Raw genomic sequence first — 20,031 nt, forward strand, 5'->3', positions numbered from 1 at the left:
GCCTATGCACCAAACAGCAGTTCAGAGTACCTACCCTTTTTGGAGTCCTTGGAGGGGGTGCTGGAGAGCGCTCCTTCGTTCTGCTGGGGGACTTCAATGCTCACGTGGGCACTGACAGTGAGACCTGGAATGGCGTGATTGGGAGGAACGGCCCTCCCGATCAGAACCCGAGCGGTGTTCTTTTATTGGACTTCTTTGCTCATCACGGATTGTCCATAACAAACACCATGTTCAAGGATAAGGGTGTCCACACGTGCACTTGGCACCAGGACACCCTAGATCGCAGTTCGTTGATCGACTTTGTGGTTGTGTCATCGAACTTGCGGCTGCATGTCTTGGACACTCGGGTGAAGAGAGGGGCGGAGCTGTCAACTGATCACCACCTGGTGGTGAGTTGGCTCCGATGGTGGGGGAAGATGCCGGTCCGACACGGCAGGCCCAAATGTATTGTGAGAGTCTGCTGAGAGCGTCTGGCGGAATCCCCTGTCAGAAGGAGTTTCAACTTCCACCTCCGACAGAACTTTGCTCATGTTCCGGGGGAGGCTGGGGACATGGAGTCCGAGTGGACCATGTTCCGCGCCTCCATTGCTGAGGCGGCCGAACGGTGCTGTGGCCGTAAGGTGGTCGGTGCCTATCGTGGTGGCAAGCCCCGAACCCGTTGGTGGACACAAACGGTGAGGGATGCCGTCAAGCTGCAGAAGGAGTCCTTTCGGGCCTTTTTGGCCTGTGGGACTCCTGAGGCAGCTGATGGGTACCGGCTGACCAAGCGAAAGGCAGCTTTGGTGATCACTGAAGCAAAAACCCGGGCATGGGAGGAGTTCATTGAGGCAAGGGAGAAAGCCTTCCGGACGGCTTCGAGGAAATTCTGGCCCAACATCCGCCGTCTCAGGAGGGGGAAGCAGTGCACCATCAACACTGTGTATAGTGAGGATGGGGCGCTGCTGACCTCGACTAGGGACGTTGAGAGCTGGTGGGGAGAATACTTCGAAAACCTCCTCAATTCCACCGACACGCCTTCCCATGAGGGAGCATTGTCTGGGAGTCTGGGTTCTCTGATGCAGGCTCTCCTATCTCTGGGGTTGAGTTCACTGAGGTGGTTAAAAAGCTCCTCGGTGGCTGGGCCCCAGGGGTGGATGAGATTCGCCCGGAGTTCCTCAAGGCTCTGGATGTTGTAGGGCTGCCCTGGTTAACACGCCTCTGCAACATCGCGTGGACATCGGGGACAGTGCCTCTGGACTGGCAGACTGAGGTGGTGGTCCCCCTTTTTAAGAAAGGGGACCAGAGGGTGTGTTCCAACTACAGGGCGATCACACTCCATAGGTCTATTCAGGGGTGCTGGAGAGGAGGGTCCATCGGGAAGTTGAATCTCAGATTCAGGAGGAGCAGTGCGGTTTTCGTCCTGGCCGTGGAACAGTGGACCAGCTCTACACCCTTGGCAGGGTCCTCGAGGGTGCATGGGAGTTCGCCCAACCAGTCTACGTGTTTTGTGGACTTGGAGAAGGCGTTCGACCGTGTCCCTCGGGGGGGTCCTGTAGGGGGTGTTTCGGGAGTATGGGGTACCGAACCCCCTGATACGGGCTGTTCGGTCCCTGTTTGGTGCGCATTTCCGGTGACGGTTGGACTCCGCCAAGGCTGCCTTTTGTCACCGATTCTGTTCATAACTTTTCTGGACAGAATTTCTAGGCGCAGCTGAGGCGTAGAGTTTGTCCGGTTTGGTGGCCTCAGTAATGAATCTCTCTAATGTTTCAGCAATCAATCTAAAAGGCAAAACCTGAGCAACTAGAAACACCCATCAGTCACATGTTCCAATACTTTTGCTCACCAGAAAAGTGGGTGGTTTCAAACAAAAGGTGCTCTGTCCCGAGTTGTTTAACACATCTAGATGTAAATACCATGAAATAATAGCTGGAATTCAAAACATTTGTCTCATATTCATCTTTTGATCTGAAACCTAAATGTCTTCTTCAGTATACAACAAAAACAAAGGAATTGACCTTGCCATTCCAATACTTTTGGAGGGGACTCTCAGTGCTGTGAATTCAATGGAAACTTCCGTTAGCTCATCAATGGTATTTTTCATTCATTGTGTGTTAGCTTTGAGCAAATGATTTTTTTGAACAAAACCTAAGAAATAAATGAAGGCTGTGATGTGTTTCAATATTTAATCGGTGGAATTATTTTATGTGAGTTTAGTTTTTCAGTGAATTTAAACTAGAGAATCAGTAAACGATTTCAAGCAAGCAACATTCACTCTTACTCCTTGCAACTATGTTAGCACCTTAGCAACCTGTTGTTCTGATCATGTGGGATCTGCATGCCATCGGGCGCTGTTGGAAAAAAGTGGGAGCGGAGCATGGAATAGAGTGCTTGTATAAGTGTGTTAAAATCTGAGATTTTAGAGCCACTTCGATCCGATCCTCGTTTCTTTTGCTGACATCTTACCAATTTCCCATCTCAATGATCAGATCGGGACACTTGTACATAATCTGAAATTTATTTTGTGTTTTGTAATATCCATCCTTCCATGTTCCGTACCACATATCCTCACTTGGGTCGCGGGCAAGCTGGAGTCAAGCCCAGCTGACTCAGGGTGAGAGGTGGGGTAAACCCTGAACTGGTTGCCAGCCAATCACAAGTTTTGTAATATAAGACTAGATAAGGTAAAATGTTTTGTTAATAAAGTTAGCCAGAGCTGCTAGGAATGCACAATTATTAATGTCCTTTCACCATTCTTCCGGTCATATTGTTTTGCCCATTTTTGTTTTAATTTGTCGTATTTCATCATGCCTTTGAGATTGTAGGGTGAAAGCTGCTGCCGGCTAGTAGTGTGGACTGAATGGGTGGCAACAATGGAATGCTAGCATTTTGAGGGTAGAAATCTGTCAGCAACATTCTATATTGGAAAAATAAGAACTATGAACGAGCTTATCTATGGAACAGTGAACTTAGTTCAAAATTTTTAATTATGAACTGAACCAGTTCAATGCAGCCCTATGGGGTGCACAAGCCAGTGCAAACTGTAGGCCGGTCCCAAACCCGGATAAATGCAAAGGGTTGCGTCAGGAAGGGCATCCGGCTTAAAACTTTGCCAAACAAATATGAGCGTTCATCCAAAGAATTCCATACCGGATCGGTCATGGCCCGGGTTAACAACGTCCGCCACCGTTAACCTAAAGGGCACCGGTGGAGATTCAGGTACGTTTGGTCAAAGATGGAGAGATGGAAAGTGGGTTCTTTGGCAAAAAGAGAAGAGAAAAGCATAGAGCCTAGAACTGAATCTGGGGACTTTGAATGTTTTGGACTATGACAGGAAAAGCTTGGGAGTTGGTTGACGTGATGATTAGGAGAAAGGTTGATATATTTTGTGTCCAGGAGACCAGGTGGAAAGGCAGTCAGGCTAGAACTTTAGAGGCAGTGTTGAAATTATTTTACTATGGTGTAGATGGGAAGAGAAATGGAGTAGGGGTCATTTTAAAGGAAGCATTAGCTAAGAATGTCTTGGAGGTAAAAAGAGTATCAGATTGAGTGATGAGGCCGAAACTCGAAATTGAGGGTGTTATGTATAATGTGATTAGTAGCTATGCCCCACAGGTAGGATGTGACTTAGAGGTGAAAAAGACATTCTGGAAGGAGCTGGGCGGAGTAGTTCTGAGCATCCCAGACAGAGAGAGAGAAAGGAATCTGGAGATGCGACGCAGGGCAAAGGTGGAGGTGGCAAAGGCCAAACGAGGCATATGATAACGTATACGAGGTTGGACATTAAATAAGGAGAAAAAGATCTACACAGGTTGGTCAGACAGAGGAATAGAGATTGGAAGGATGTGCAGCAGATTAGGGTGATTAAGGATATACAACTCCAATTCCAATGAAGTTGGACATAAATAAAAACAGAATACAATGTTTTGTAAATCATGTTCAACCTATATTTAATTGTTTACACTACAAAGATAAGATATATAATGGTCAAAGTGATAAACTATTGTTTTTAGCAAGCATTAACTTAGAATTTTATGGCTGCAACACATTGCAAAAAAGATGGGACAGGTGGCAAAAAAGACAGAAAATTGGAACTTCCCTGAATTGCTTCGTCATTCAGAAGCAAAAATGGGCGAGGTTCACCTCTTTGTGAACAAGTGCGTGAGAAATAGTCGAACAGTTTAAGGGCAATGTTCCTCAACGTACAATTGCAAGGAATTTAGGGATTTCGTCATCTACGGTCCATAATATCATCAAAAGGTTCAGAGAATCTGGAGAAATCACTGCACGTAAGCGGCAAGGCCGAAAACCAACGCTGAATGCCCGTGACCTTTGATTCCTGAGGCGGCACTGCATCAAAAACCAACATCAGTGTGTAAAGGATATCACCACATGGGTTTGAACACTTCAGAAAACCAATGTCAGTAAATACAGTTCGGCGCTACATCCGTAAGTGCAACTTAAAACTCTACTATGCAAAGAAAATGCCATTTATCAACAACCAGAAACGCCGACGGCTTCTCTGGGCCCGAGCTCATCTAGGATGGACTCCGACGAGTCCACATTTCAAATTGTTTTTGGAAATTGTGGAAGTCGTGTCCTCCGGGCCAAAGAGGAAAAAGAACCATCCGGACTGTTGAGTATGCAAAGTTCAAAAGCCAGCATCTGTGATGGTATGGGACTGTGTTAGTTCCAATGGCATTGGTAACTTACACATCTGTGAAGGCACCATTAATGCTGAAAAGTACATACAGGTTTTGGAGAAACATATGCTGCCATCCAAGCAACATCTTTTTCATGGACGCCCCTGCTTATTTCAGAAAGACAATGCCAAACCACATTCTGCACGTGTTACAACAGCGTGGCTTCGTAGTAAAAGAGTGCGGGTACTAGACTGCCTGCCTGCAGTCCAGACCTGTCTTGCATTGAAAATATGTGGAGCATTATGAAGCGTAAAATACGACAACGGAGACCCCGGACTGTTGAACAGCTGAAGCTGTATATCAAGAAAGAATTCCACCTACAAAGCTTCAATAATTAGTGTCCTCAGTTCCCAAACGTTTATTGAATGTTGTTAAAAGAAAAGGTGATGTAAAACAGTGGTAAACATGACCCTGTCCCAGCTTTTTTCGAACGTGTTGGAGCCATAAAATTCTAAGTTTATGATTATTTACTAAAAACAATCAAGTTTATCAGTTTGAACATTAAATATCTTGTATTTGTAGTGTATTCAATTACACTACAAATATAGGTTGAACATGATTTGCAAATCATTGTATTCTGTTTTTATTTATGTTTAACACAACGTCCCAACTTCATTGGAATTGTGGTTGTAGATTGAAATGTGTTGACTGGTGCCAGCAGTATGCTAGATAGATGGAAACAATACTTTGAGGAGTTGATGAATGAGGAAAATCAGAGAGAAAGAAGAGTAAAAGAGGCAAGTGTGGTGGACCAGGAAATAGCAATGATTAGTCAGGGGGAAGTTAGAAAGGCACTAAAGAGGATGAAAAATGGAAAGGCAGTTGGTCCTGATGACATACCTGTGGAGGTATGGAAGCATCTAGGAGAGTTGGCTGTGGAGTTTTTTACCAACTTGTTCAACATAATTCTAGCAGGTGAGAAGATGCCGGCGAAATGGAGGAAAAGTGTGCTGGTGCCCATTTTTAAGAACAAAGGTGATGTGCAGAGCTGTGGGAACTATAGAGGAATAAAGTTGTTGAGCCACACAATGAAGTGATGGGAAAGAGTCGTGGAGGCTAGACTCAAGACAGAAGTGAGTATTTGTGTGCAACAGTATGGTTTCATGAGTACCACAGATGCATTATTTACCTTGAAGGTGTTGATGGAGAAGTACAAAGAAGGTCATAAGGAGCAACATTGTGTCTTTGTCGCTCGAGAGAAAGCCTATGACAGAGTACCCAGAGAGGAACTGTGATACTGCATGCGGAAGTCTGGAGTGCCAGAGATGTATGTTAGAATAGTGCAATACATGTATGAGGGCAGCAGAATAGTGGTGAAGTGTGCTGTAGATGTGACAGAGGAGTTTAAGGTGTAGGTGGGACTGCATCAGGGTTCAGTCCTCAGCCCCTTCCTGTTTCCAGTGGTAATGCATAGGCTGACAGATGAGGTTAGACTGGAATCCCCGTGGACCATGATGTTCGCAGATGACATTGTGATCTGCAGTGAAAGCAAGGGAGCAGGTGGAGGAACAGTTATTAACGTGGAGGCATGCACTGGAATGGAGAGGAATGAAGATTAACCAAAGTAAAACAAAATATATGTGCATGAATGAGAGGAGTGCAAGGGGAAGAGTGAGGCTACAGGGAGAAGAGAGAGCGAGGGTGGATGACTTTAAATACTTGGGGTCAACAGTCCAGAGCAATGGTGAGTGTGGTCAGAAAGTGAAGAAACGAGTCCAAACAGGTTGGAACTGGTGGTGGAAGGTGTCAGGTGTGTTATGTGACAGAAGAGTCTCTGCTAGGATGAAGGGCAAAGTTTATAAGACAATGGTGAGGCCAGCCATGATGTATGGGTTTGAGACAGTGGCACTGAAGAGACAATGGGAAGCAGAGCTGGAGGTTGCAGAAATGAAGATGTTGAAGTTCTCTCTTGGAGTGACCAGGTTGGATAAAATTAGAAATGAGCTCCTCGGAGGGACGGCCAAGGTTAGAGAGAGCTGACTTCGATGGTTTTGACATGACGTGTCCAGAGGAGAGAGAGTGAGTATATTGGTAGAAGGATGATGAGGATGGAGCAGCCAGGCAAGAGAGCTAGAGGAAGACCAAAGAGAAGGTTGATCGATGTCGTGAGGGAAGACATAAGGGCAGCTGGTGGTAGAGAGGAGGACGCAGGAGATAGGCTCACATGGAAAAGGATGACTGTTGGATTTATCTTACCCAACATTATAAAAAATAGACACAAAAGGAATGAAGACGCTGGTTTCTTTTTCTCATGAGGAGGGCATATGGAAGATTGTTCAGATTACAGCCTCTCAATACGGGTTTTGGAGTTGAACATATTTCCAATCTTTACACTTTAGGCCTACTTTTGGATCTGTTTTACTGTTATTTATTCCCATTTTTGTGAATTTGAAAGTCCGTTTATTTGCACCTAGAGTGACCTAAATACTGACTTTATTCAAAAATGACAGGGTGACAATGAATGTCTGAGTTTTGGTAATCCTCAAGCTTCTACCCCAAACGGGGCGGAGGATTCTTGCCTCTGCTTCCAAACCCAGTTGTCACTTACAATCCAGTCTTATACATTCATACTTTTACACATTCACACGATATTACTAACGTTTTTATAAACACACGAAAACACGGAAACACGGAAACACAGAAACACGGAATTTAAGTACGTACAGGACTCCGCCGTCCTCGCGGAATTTGTCGGACTCCGCCATCCCTCTTACCACTTGCCAGTGACTAGTATTACAGAAGGTTTATTCTGCCGCAGACTTCTTCGTCGTGGAATTCACTCACTCTTTAATCCTTTTTCCTAAAATTTTTTTTAAAAATTTAACTCACCAAAGTCGTCTTCAATCCTGTGGATTGTCGTCAACCTTCAGATCCCAGTTGAGGAGAACGAAGACCAGTCCCGTAAAGGGTTTTACTTGCCGTGGCCACGGTCTCTTAACTGGAAGTCGGCTCCACAACTGGAGTCCTCGGGTGTGTTGACATCCGGCTCGATGGACCAATTTAATGTTGGATTTATTTTACCCGACATTATAAAAAATAGACACAAAAGGAATGAAGACGCTGGTTTCTTTTTCTCATGAGGAGGGCGTATGGGAGATTGTTCAGATTACAGCCTCTCAATACGCTCTAAACAATCTCTCCCATCGCTCCTGTATTTATTTGAAATAGGGAGGTTTCTAAGTTTACAAGACATAACGTACTAAGCTACAAGACACAACACACTAAGGGTAGGGTTTCAAGGTGAAAACATGGGACCAACACCTGCCACGTCCCGGCCACGTCCTTCTCTTTGAGGATTCCTGCTGAGTCATCTTCTTGAAGGCGAGACATCTCCCTTTCTCAAAATCGTCCATAATACTAATGCAAGCTAAGCAAATAAATGATAACTTCTACAATATATTTAACAAGGTTAGAGAGAGCTGACTTCGATGGTTTTGACATGTCCAGAGGAGAGAGAGTGAGTATATTGGTAGAAGGATGATGAGGATGGAGCAGCCAGGCAAGAGAGCTAGAGGAAGACCAAAGAGAAGGTTGATCGATGTCGTGAGGGAAGACATAAGGGCAGCTGGTGGTAGAGAGGAGGACGCAGGAGATAGGATATGACACACTGTGGCGACCCCTAAAATGACAAGCCGAAAGGAAAAGAAGAAGAACTGAACCAGTTCATTTATGGAACAGTGAACTGAACTTTGAATTAGTTCACACATTAGTTCAATCACGTCGTATTTTGCCGGCAAACATACATCTGAAAAATAGTAGCGGCTCGTAAGTACAAACCGTGGCTCAAGTGGTTTATTAGCCAACAAAAGATAGTGTCCTCAACATTGGTAAAGGGTTGTTTAAATTTTATTACAGATTTATAGTTTGGCTTTAATTACATTTGAATATTGGTGACAAAGGGAACTGCATGTCATCTATGACACCCTCTTTGAACATAAAACAAAGCCACGTGTGGCTTTTGCCCAGTTTTCAACTTTTTGGAGCTTGGCATATCGCAATTTGTCTGCTATCTGCCAAGAGCTCCGACTGACTTTTGACCAATCAGTGATCGTGTAGCTGTTTACCTCTGCATGCCACGCAGTTTTCTTTCCATACTCTCTTCATCAAGTTACAAGAAATAAACAGTTGAAAACGTGCATTGCGTTTTGTAGTGATGAAATTGAGGAATACACCGCTAAAGACCTCATTTTACGTCGCATTTGGCAATGTGATACCGGAGATTTCCCACTCTGGGTCAAGAAAGGTAATGCCCCACCTGTTTCATTACAAATTATTTCATGATATATCCCTTGTTGAATGTAACCTGTTGTGATATTTTTACATGGACAACAGCTATAGCACCCCAAAAGTATGTTCAATCACTAAATTAATATTCTGAAAAATTGCCAATTTATTACACGGTCATAAAAAGTTAAGAACGCGTTGCAATGACCGCCCGTGTAGATCCAAGTCCAGCTTTGCATATCAAGACTACAAGCGGTGCCCGTCCGCCTCTCACACAATGCCAATGGTCACACAGGGCCACCATGCGCTCAACAGAAATGCCTGTGTCATCCATAGGAACTCTCTTCAAACATCTTCGAGGCATTTCTGATGCAATCAATACAAAATTGAGCAGATGAAACCCATTTATATATGCGGAAATGAATCTCCAAGCACTTACCTCGTGGGGTGACGTGGCTGTCTTCTTTCCTTAAGAGGCATTTCAACGATATATATATATATCAATATATATATATATATATATATATATATATATATTTTTTTTTTTAAACAAGCGTAATAAAATGTTTCACCATCACTATTTTCATTCGTTATAGTCTAAAAGAAAAACATTGCCACTTTCAATATAGGCAAAAATTACACAACAGAATACATAGTAGTTCAATGAGGGAATGTAACAAATGTAAAATGTGAAAAACTAAATGTATCTGCAACATTTGCGCAATCAACATTGTCCAAGATTATCGCACTACTCATCACTTTAAACTGCATACACTCCTTGATGTCTCGGCGCCCTTTGCCCAATGGTCATTGCACCGGACTATTGCTATATTAGTCATTCGAACTGCTCTAAGTGCAAGAGGACTGCATCTTTTTGCACAATTGTCCAAAAAAATAATAATTTGTACCGGCATTACCAGATAACTAGCAACCCTTTATTGCTCAGAAAGTATTCTCTGTCAATTGACAGTCTGCTGTCGTACGAGAGCGGCTCCAACTACCGGAGACAAATTCCTTGTGTGTTTTTTGGACATACTTGGCAAATAAAGATGATTATGATTCTGATGTCCTCGCTTTTTGTGTTTGTCAGGCTGTGACAGGCTGATGACAGGCTGATGTGTCCAAAATGTGGACGGGCCAAAATCTGGCTGAAAATCAAATATATCATTGGAAAGCAAGCCTAAAATTACTACCGTGTCTATTTTGGGGGTAATTTTTTCTGCAGACACCATTTGTAAGTCCAGAACTATGGAGTAAGTGCCAGTATTCACAGGATTAGCTAGCATGCATACATACATACATACATACATGCATACTGTACAGACAGGCAGAGAGTATGTAGAAAGATAAATACTTTATAAATCCCATTGGAGAAATCCAGTCACAATACATTTGGGCCTGCCACGTCGGACCGGCATCTTCGCCCACCATCGGAGCCAACTCACCACCAGGTGGTGATCAGTTGACAGCTCCGCCCCTCTCTTCACCCGAGTGTCCAAGACATGCGGCAGCAAGTCCGATGACACGACCACAAAGTCGATCATCGAACTGCGACCTAGGGTGTCCTGGTGCCAAGTGCACGTGTGGACACCCTTATGCTTGAACATGGTGTTCGTTATGGACAATCCGTGACGAGCACAGAAATCCAATAACAGAACACTGTTCGGGTTCTGATCGGGGGGGCCGTTCCTCCCAATCACGCCCTTCCAGGTCTCACTGTCATTGCCCACGTGAGCATTGAATCCCCCAGCAGAACCCCAGCAGAACGATTGAGCGCTCTCCAGCACCCGTTCCAAGGACTCCAAAAAGGGTGGTACTCTGAACTGCTGTTTGGTGCATAGGCACAAACAACAGTCAGGACCCGTCCCCCCACCCGAAGGCGGTGAACCCCAACTTACAGGCGCCAAGCCGGGGGGCAATAAGTATACCCACACATGCTCGGCGCCTCTCACCGTGGGCAACTCCAGAGTGGAAGAGAGTCCAACCCCTCTCGAGAGGACTAGTACCAGAGCCCAAGCTGTGTGTGGAGACGAGTCCGACTATATCTAGGCGGAACTTCTCGACCTCACACACCAGCCTGGGCTCCTTCCCTGCCAGAGAGGTGACATTCCACGTCCCTAGAGCCAGCTTCTGTAGCCGGGTATCGGATCACCTAGGTCCCCGCCTTCGGCCACCGCCCAGCTCACACTGCACCCGACCCCAATGACCCCTCCCACAGGTGGTGAGCCCATGGGAAGAAAATAGTTTCCAAATAAAAAAATCCCCACTTAGTTCAAGATCGTCAAACAAATGTAAATATTCGACAAAGATAACCCAAGTAAACATAAAATGCTAGTTTTATTTATAAAGGGCAAATAAAGAAATCAAACCTACCTGCCCCTGTTTGAAAAAGTAATTTAAATAATTGTTAAATCATCAATTTAACTGTGGCTAATTACATTTTTTGGAAAGCTGAGTTCATTTTCACTGACCATACCCAAGTCTGATTATTTGTCCTTTTTAATATGTAATAGGCCCATAATGTGATAACTGGCCAATAATGTAATAAAAGTCCAGAACTTGAGTCCTGACCATGGATTGAGGGAGAGCTGGAGATACAGACAGAGGGAATATATATTTTTACAGTTACATCCAAAAATAAAAAGTTAAATAAAGTTATATTAGTATATTAATATGTTATGGGCTGAGTTATTCCATTTGCAAATATATATATTTTTTACCAGGCTGTAAAAACTTATTTAAAGTTATTAGATAACAGATATCTCGTTTGATCAGTATGAGCTAGCGCATTTTGCAGCACTGGCATATAACGTCTTGGCTCCTCGCGGCATGAAACATGTCACTTCTGGCTCACAGGTGGCTCCTTGCGGCACAACTTGCAATGGGTACGGAAAGTATTCAGACCCCCTTCAATTTTTCACATTGTTATATTGCAGCCATTTGCTAAAATCATTTAAATTCATTTTTCCCTCATTAATGTACACACAGCAGCCCATATTGACAGAAAAAAACCCAGAATTGTTGACATTTTTGCAGATTTCTTAAAAACGAAAAACTGAAAATATCACACAGCCATAAGTATTCAGACCCTTTGCTCAGTATTTAGTAGAAACACCCTTTTGAGATAATACAGCCATGTGTCTTTTTGGGAATGATGGAATGAGTTTTTCACACCTGGATTTGGGGATCAGCCATTTGCTAAAATCATTTAAATTCATTTTTCCCTCATTAATGTACACACAGCAGCCCATATTGACAGAAAAAAACCCGGAATTGTTGACATTTTTGCAGATTTCTTAAAAACGAAAAACTGAAAATATCACACAGCCATAAGTATTCAGACCCTTTGCTCAGTATTTAGTAGAAACACCCTTTTGAGATAATACAGCCATGTGTCTTTTTGGGAATGATGCAATGAGTTTTTCACACCTGGATTTGGGGATCTGCCATTCCTCCTTGCAGATCCTTCTCCAGTTCTGTCAGGTTGGATGGTGAACGTTGGTGGACAGCCATTTTCAGGTCTCTCCAGAGATGCTCAATTGGTTTTAAGCCAGGGCTCGGGCTGGGCCATTCAAGAACAGTCTGTTCTGAAGCCACTCCATTATTTTAGCTGTGTGCTTTGGGTCATTGTCTTGTTGGAAGGTGAACCTTTGGCCCAGTCTGAGGTCCTGAGCACTCTGGAGAAGGTTTTCGTCCAGAATATCCCAGTACTTGGCCACATTCATCTTTCCTTCAATTGCAGCCAGTCGTCCTGTCCCTGCAGCTCAAAAACAACCCCACAGCATGATGTTGCCACCGCCATGCTTCACTGTTGGAACTGTATTGGACAGGTGATGAGCAGTGCCTGGTTTTCTCCACACATACCGCTTAGAATTAAGGCCAAAAAGTTATATCTTGGTCTCATCAGACCAGAGAATCTTATTTCTAACCAACTTGCAGTCCTTCAATTGCAGCCAGTCGTCCTGTCCCTGCAGCTCAAAAACAACCCCACAGCATGATGTTGCCACCGCCATGCTTCACTGTTGGAACTGTATTGGACAGGTGATGAGCAGTGCCTGGTTTTCTCCACACATATCGCTTAGAATTAAGGCCAAAAAGTTATATCTTGGTCTCATCAGACCAGAGAATCTTATTTCTGACCAATTTGCAGTCCTTCATGTGTTTTTTTAGCATGCGGGCTTTCATGTGTCTTGCACTGAAGACAGGCTTCCGTCGGGCCACTCTGTCATAATGCCCCGACTCTTGGAGGGCTGCAGTGATGGTTGACTTTCTCAAACTTTCTCCCATCTCCCGGCTGCATTTCTGGAGCTCAGCCGCAGTGATCTTTCGGTTCTTCTTTACCTCTCTCAAGGCTGCTCTTCCCCGATTGCTCAGTTTGGCTGGACGGCCAGCTCGAGGAAGGGTTCAGGTCATCCCAAACGTCTTCCATTGAAGGATTATGGAGGGCACTGTGCTCTTAGGAACCTGAAGTGCAGCAGAATTTTTTTTGTAGCCTTGGCCAGAGCTGTGCCTTGCCTCAATTTTGTCTCTGAGCTCTTCAGGCAGTTCCTTTGACCTCATGATTCTCATTTGCTCTGACATGTACTGTGAACTGTAAGGCCTCATATAGACAGGTGTGTGGCTTTCCTTATCAAGTCCATTCAGTATAATCAAACACAGCTGGACTCCAAGGAAGGTGTAGAACCATCTCAAGGATGATCAGAAGAAATGGACAGCACCCGAGTTAAATATGAGTAGTTTGTTGTTCATTCATTCATTTATTCATTCATTCATTCATCTTCCGTAGCGCTTATCCTCACATGTATTCAATTAAATATAGGTTGAACATGATTTGCAAATCACTGTATTCTGTTTTTATTTATGTTTAACACAACGTCCCAACTTCATTGGAATTGGGGTTGTACAAACAGTATAAAAGATAGAGTAACAACTTTAATAAAAATCTACAATATAACAGAACCGTGAAGCAAGAACTGCGATGTAAGGAAGGATTACTATATCCTTATTCTGTGATTATAGGTTGCAAGGACTCATTGTTCCGGAGCTGTGACTCAATTGTTTCCATGACATGTGCATCCTGGGTCTCACATAGTCTCAAGTGTAAAATGATCTATGCATTATAGTAGATTCCAGACTTTTTATTACATTGTTAGACTGTTGTTTCGTTATGAGCCTTTCATATTTTAAAAAGTGCAGATTTATCACTTTATGGGCCGTTGTTTTGTTATGGGCTGCTTTTATGTTATGGGCTTCTACAAAGGTCTTTTAGATGCAACTCTTGAAGCATTGCTGTATCACATACTAATAATTTCAGGTTTGAGATAATCTTACAGCATTTAACGTTGTTTGAGACACTTTATATTCCAAACTATCAACTTGGTAGTATTAGGACCCATGTATATTCAATGTCTTTTTTAATGTAGGAACTTTGCCTAAAAAAATGTTTTTTCCATCAAGGGGTTAAAAAAAGGTTACACATAACAACAACACGGAAGATGCCGATAGGCGAATACAGACCAATGCGGTACAAGGTGATGTAACACAGTGGTAAATATGACCCTGTCCCAGCTCCTTTTATACCCAATCGTGACACCCACCTGTTCCCAATTAGCCAGTTCACCTGTGGGATGTTCCAAACAGGTGTTTGATGAGCATTCCTCAACTTTCTCAGTCTTTTTTGCCACCTGTCACAGCTTTTTTGGAACGTATTGCAGCCATAAAATTCTAAGTTAATGATTATTTGCTAAAAACAATAGTTTATCAGTTTGAACATTAAATATCTCGTTTTTGTAGTGTATTCAATTAAATATAGGTTGAACATGATTTGCAAATCATTGTATTCTGTTTTTATTTATGTTTAACACAACGTCCCAACTTCATTGGAATTGGGGTTGTAGTAAAGTCCCTCTGCATTTTTCGCCAAACTCCCCTGTAGGTTGGATTTAAAATTTCTCTAAAATTCCACTTCCTGCTGTGTACTGTGTTTTGTTTGAGTGCAAAAACTTGACCGCTGAAATCGAGAACTATTATCTCTATTAATGTAGCAAGCCTTCTAGATGACACAGATTGAGGTTTTTCGTCACTTTTCCTAAAATTTACAAATATAAAAAGAGATGTGGTGCCCTATACGAGACAAAGATGGTTTTGATTGTAACCTCGTAATGTTTGGTGAAATACCCTGGAAGTAGATGCAGACATCTACTTTGAGTTTTTATTTTTCCAAATGAATTACGCTTTTATCCAAACCAATATACGCTGCAAAATAATAGTGACCGGAAGAACTGAATATTGCTTGATACTATGGTAGCAGTATGTCGTCGCTGCCTGCATTGGTTCTTGAGCACAACAAATCAACCATTTCAAATGTGACTATCGCAAGTAGGGATGGCTCATGACGGTCTAACATGAGAGAAACAGGTTTGCCTGCCGATTGTGTTTTTAATGTGCTGCTGTGAAGCAAACGTTTTTGTTTTTTTCTGTGTTTAGGTGTGCCGTCTCTGTTTCCAGCACAATACTCCACTTGATGCTATTTCCCAGTTCAGAAAGCACATTGATCTTTGTAAGAAGAAGATTGGTAGTGCTGAACTGGCTTTTGAGCATGCTGCATGGATGGCAAAACAGTGAGTTATACAGATACACACAAACATAAATGAACCATCATAATTTTAACATGAATGAATGGATAAATTATGAAAATGGATTCAGATCAGGTTAAACCATGAACAAGATAAAGATACAAAATGGATTGATGGATCTATGATGATGATAATTTTTTTCTAGATGGGACATATCTGTGGCAGCCAAGTCAAAATATTAGTATATTAGCTTTCTTGTTAGGATTCAAAGGGGCCCAGTTTTTACTGAATGTTGTCTAGATAGTACACAGTACCAAAAACGTTCAAGAAACCAGTGGGACCCTTCGCTCTACACCCTCAGCAGAGTCCTGGAGGGTGCATGTGAGTTTGCCATCCAGTTTACATTTTCTTTGTGGACTTTGAGGCCTTCAACCGTGTCCCTCAGGGGTTCTTGTGGGAGATGCTCCGGGAGTACGGTGTACCGGACCCTGTACAAACTGTGTCAGTTTGGTCCGCGTTGCCTGGAGTAGTTGAATTTGTTTCCAGTGACTGTTGGACCGCCGCCCAGGCTGCCCTTGTCACCGATTTAGTTCATAACCTTTATATGCAGAATTTCGAAGCACAGCCAAGGCATTGGGGTCCGGGGACCTCAGTATTACGTCTCTGCTTTTTGCATATGATGTGCTTCTTTTGGCTTCATCAAGCCTTGATTGTCAACTCTCCCTGGTGCATTCGTGCGAGCAATCAGGGAAGAAGAGCCTTGGTGAGAGAGGTAAAGAAGAACCCAAAGATCACTGTGGCTGAGCTCCAGAGATGCAGCCAGGAGTTTGAGAACATCAACCATCATTGGTTAAACCGGAAGCTTATTCGCTCAGCCAAGCTAGGAAACCGTTCGCGAACATGCATCGAGATAGCGTGTTCCCTCTTGATCACTGCTGGTGAAATAATAAACTTTAGCTTGCCTACAGCACCGCCGAGTGCTTTTTCCTGCTGGTTTTAAGCTTCATTGTGCGCTGATCTCCCACGAGTGCTCTGTTGCGAGTGACGTGCAATCTTGCGTCACACGTCCCCAAGCAACTGACCACCCCTCGAGAGCATGGTTAACTTATCCGCCTCAACCCACGATCGTGATAAAGTGGTCTTATTAATCTGAAAGCCTCCATTTTCGCCGCAATTGTGTTTTAAAGCTTTATGCCTAGTATTTTTAACCAGTTTTGCGATTTACGACACAGCGATTACAACAAGTGGTGCCAACGAGAGGTGCTGCATTTCTAACGCAGTAGCGCCACCTTCCGTTCGCAGACATTCCCTACATAACACAACTTGATTTAAACACTGCCTCACGATAATAGTAAACAATTACTTAACGGTTTTGTTTCTGAAGGGGAGCTATTAATTAATTGCTTGTTTCATTTTTAATCATTTCGGGTTTTAATTTTTTTCTACAAAAAATAAAAAAACTGTTTTGATTTGACTTTTTTATAAAAACAAAAAAAAAATTTGAAAAAAAATGTTTTGAAATTCTTTTTTAGTTTTTGGAAATTTTTTAAGATTTTTTATTTTTATTTTTTTCCTTTGAATCGTTTTTCTCTTTGTTTTTGTATTTGGCATCAGCCTTTATCGACCACACCCGTTGCTAGTTAAATAAAACTGAAATGATTTAGCTGAAGTCCGAAATTGCGTTCACAAATTGAATTGACTTGCAGTGATAGCCAACACACAGTCATATCAATTTACATCATCCATCCATCCTCTGAGCCGCTTCTCCTCACTCGGGTCGCGGGCGTGCTGGAGCCCATCCCAGCTGCCATCGGGCAGGAGGCGGGGTACACCCTGAACTGGTTGGCAGCAAATCGCCGGGCACATATAGTTGGCACTCACAGTCATGCTTACGGGCAATTTAGAGTCTCCAATTAATGCATGTTTTTGGGATGTGGGAGGAAACCGGAGTGCCCGGAGAAAACCCACGCAGGCACGGGGAGAACATGCAAACTCCACACAGGCGGGGCCGGGGATTGAAACCGGATCCTCAGAACTGTGAGGCTGACGCTCTAACCAGTCGGACACCGTGCCGCCCAATTTACATCATATCAATTTAAATCATAACTCGGGCCCAGAGAAGCCGGCGGCGTTTCTGGTTGTTGTTGATAAATGGCTTTTGCTTTGCATAGTAGAGTTTTAAATTGCACTTACGGATGTAGCGCCGAACTGTATTTACTGACATTGGTTTTCTGACGTATTCCTGAGCCCAGGTGGTGATATCCTTTACACTTAATGTCGTTTTTTGATGCAGTAAGGGGAGGGGATCGAAGGTCACGGGCATTCAGTGTTGGTTTTCGGCCTTGCCGCTTACATGCAGTGATTTCTCCAGATTCTCTGAACCTTTTGATGATATTATGGACCGTAGATGACGAAATCCCTAAATTCCTTGCAATCGTACGTTGAGGAACATTGTCCTTAAACTGTTTGACTATTTTCTCACGTACTTGTTCACAAAGAGGTGAACCTCGTCCCATCTTTCCTTGTGAATGACCTTTTATACCCAACCAGGGCACCCACCTGTTCCCAATTAGCATGTTCACCTGTAGGATGTTCGAAACAGGTGCATGCCTCAACTTTCTCAGTCTTTTTTGCCATCTGTCCCATATTTTTTGGAACGTGTTGCAGCCATAAAATTCTAAGTTAAGGCTTATTTGCTAAAAACAATAAAGTTTATCAGTTTGAACATTAAATATCTTGTCTTTGTAGTGTATTCAATTAAATATAGGTTGAACATGATTTGCAAATCATTGTATTCTGTTTTTATTTATGTTTAACACAATGTCCCAACTTCATGCTCAAGACATCAGGGTGTGGTTACTCTATCCACCGCAAGGGCTACCAGAAGTGACGTTGCAATTGCCAAACACAGCGCGTTACACACTATACACAATGGTGAGCAACATGTTGGAATTTGTGGAGGAAGAGGATTTCGACATACAGGAGCATCCAACTGAACTTGGTATTGTCAAACCGTACATGTTTGAGCCGATCCGGGGTTGTAACAGTGACGACGACGATGAGCAGCCAAGTACCAGCTGTACAACAGAAAAAGTGTGTGGCCACTGTATCGATGTGACTGTATGTCCAAAGCATGTCTTTTTATACAGTCATGGCTTCAAATAATAGTAACCCAGGGGTGCCAATATTTTTGAACACGACTATATGTATTTCATATTCATATATGGTTCAGTGACACGGCACAAGCTTTTACATATTATGCAGTATTCCTATATATTGTGTGCTCCATGCTCGAGTTGCGTTATAACACGCCGCACAGAAAGTCTTTGCGTCTGTTGGCTTGACATATAGGCAAAAGTACAGACTTGAAAACAGTATTGAAAAGTACTGCCTGGGTCTTTTTTTTTCCTACTCCTCAATGCATAGTAACCATAAAAGAGTTGTAAGGAAATGCTCAACTCTTGTCTGCACTGCTTCGCCGCGGCACCATGGTGGCTGCGAGATTTTGTTCTCTTGGTTGAGGTCCCGATGGCTGTAGGAAAAATAGTTGGCACCACAGCTGGTTTGAGCCTCTGCCTCTGTATCCAATGCTTTCTGCTAAGCCTTTCTCAAAACACGCCAGTTCGGAGTGATCAGCACAGCTTGCTAGGCACCCACAGCTGAAACCCACGTTTCTTCCCCTGTCGATTGACTTTGCTTATGCACTGGTCACGTATTCCTTTTTCACTTGGAAAGCCAAAAAAATCTCTTGCCGCTGCCTGAACCATTTGTACAACCAAATGCCACACAATAAATGATCGTGACATCGCTAAATCATACGACAACAAATATACAAGCAACAGCATGGAACAATAGCACACAACGCCAAATGAACAGGATGTTTGGCTTGTGTGACGTCACAGTGCCGGAACGAGCCGAAGACCGGAAGGCGCTGGATGCAAAAACCAGAAGGCACATTCTGCATCATGTTTGTCAATATAACTGCTGTATATATGCTATATAATCACTTGGAAATGGCAGATGTGGTTTGTAAAGGAGTTCTAGAGTTATCAGGAAAAAAATTAAAATCTTTGTCCTCTGACCTTTAACTCGTGATGGAAGCACCAGAATGAATTCTGAAGTCTACAAAACCATTTTGTCTGGCAATTTACAAAAAAAAATGCATCCAAACTAATCGGGAGAAGCTTTATCATGCAACAAGACTATTGCAAGTAAGGGTTATGCCACCAAATATTAAATGTTATTCACTGTAAGTTAATTTAATGTTTGTTCCAATACTTTTACTTACTTGAAAAACAAAACCTACTCTGTCTTGAGTTGTTTAACACATCTAGATGTAAATACCATGAAATAAAAGCTGGAATTCAGAACTTTTGTCTCATATTCGTCTTTTGATCTGAAACCCAAATGTCTTACAGTAAAGGAAATAAATAAATAAAGGAATTGAACTTGCTGTTCCAGTACTTTGGGAGGGGACTGTATTTTAACAATGTGACTTTTTCTCAGATTTCAAATTTGTCCTGCCAGCCTGTCATTGAGGTCTTCAGCATTTT

General features: G+C 43.0%; 1 protein-coding gene across 6 annotated transcripts in view; it reads left to right on the forward strand.

Annotated features, from left to right (window-relative positions):
• trappc11 (trafficking protein particle complex subunit 11) overlaps nucleotides 1-20,031 on the forward strand; it is a 178,816-nt gene that overhangs the window by 37,393 nt on the left and 121,392 nt on the right. For all 6 annotated transcript variants that reach the window (XM_061787998.1, XM_061787993.1, XM_061787995.1 and 3 more), the window contains exon 9: nucleotides 15,390-15,523. In XM_061787998.1, coding sequence (XP_061643982.1) covers nucleotides 15,390-15,523 — 134 coding nt within the window. The remainder of the gene's footprint in view (nucleotides 1-15,389; nucleotides 15,524-20,031) is intronic.

Source organism: Phyllopteryx taeniolatus, chromosome 10, assembly GCF_024500385.1.
Source record: "Phyllopteryx taeniolatus isolate TA_2022b chromosome 10, UOR_Ptae_1.2, whole genome shotgun sequence".
Lineage (NCBI taxonomy): Eukaryota > Metazoa > Chordata > Actinopteri > Syngnathiformes > Syngnathidae > Phyllopteryx > Phyllopteryx taeniolatus.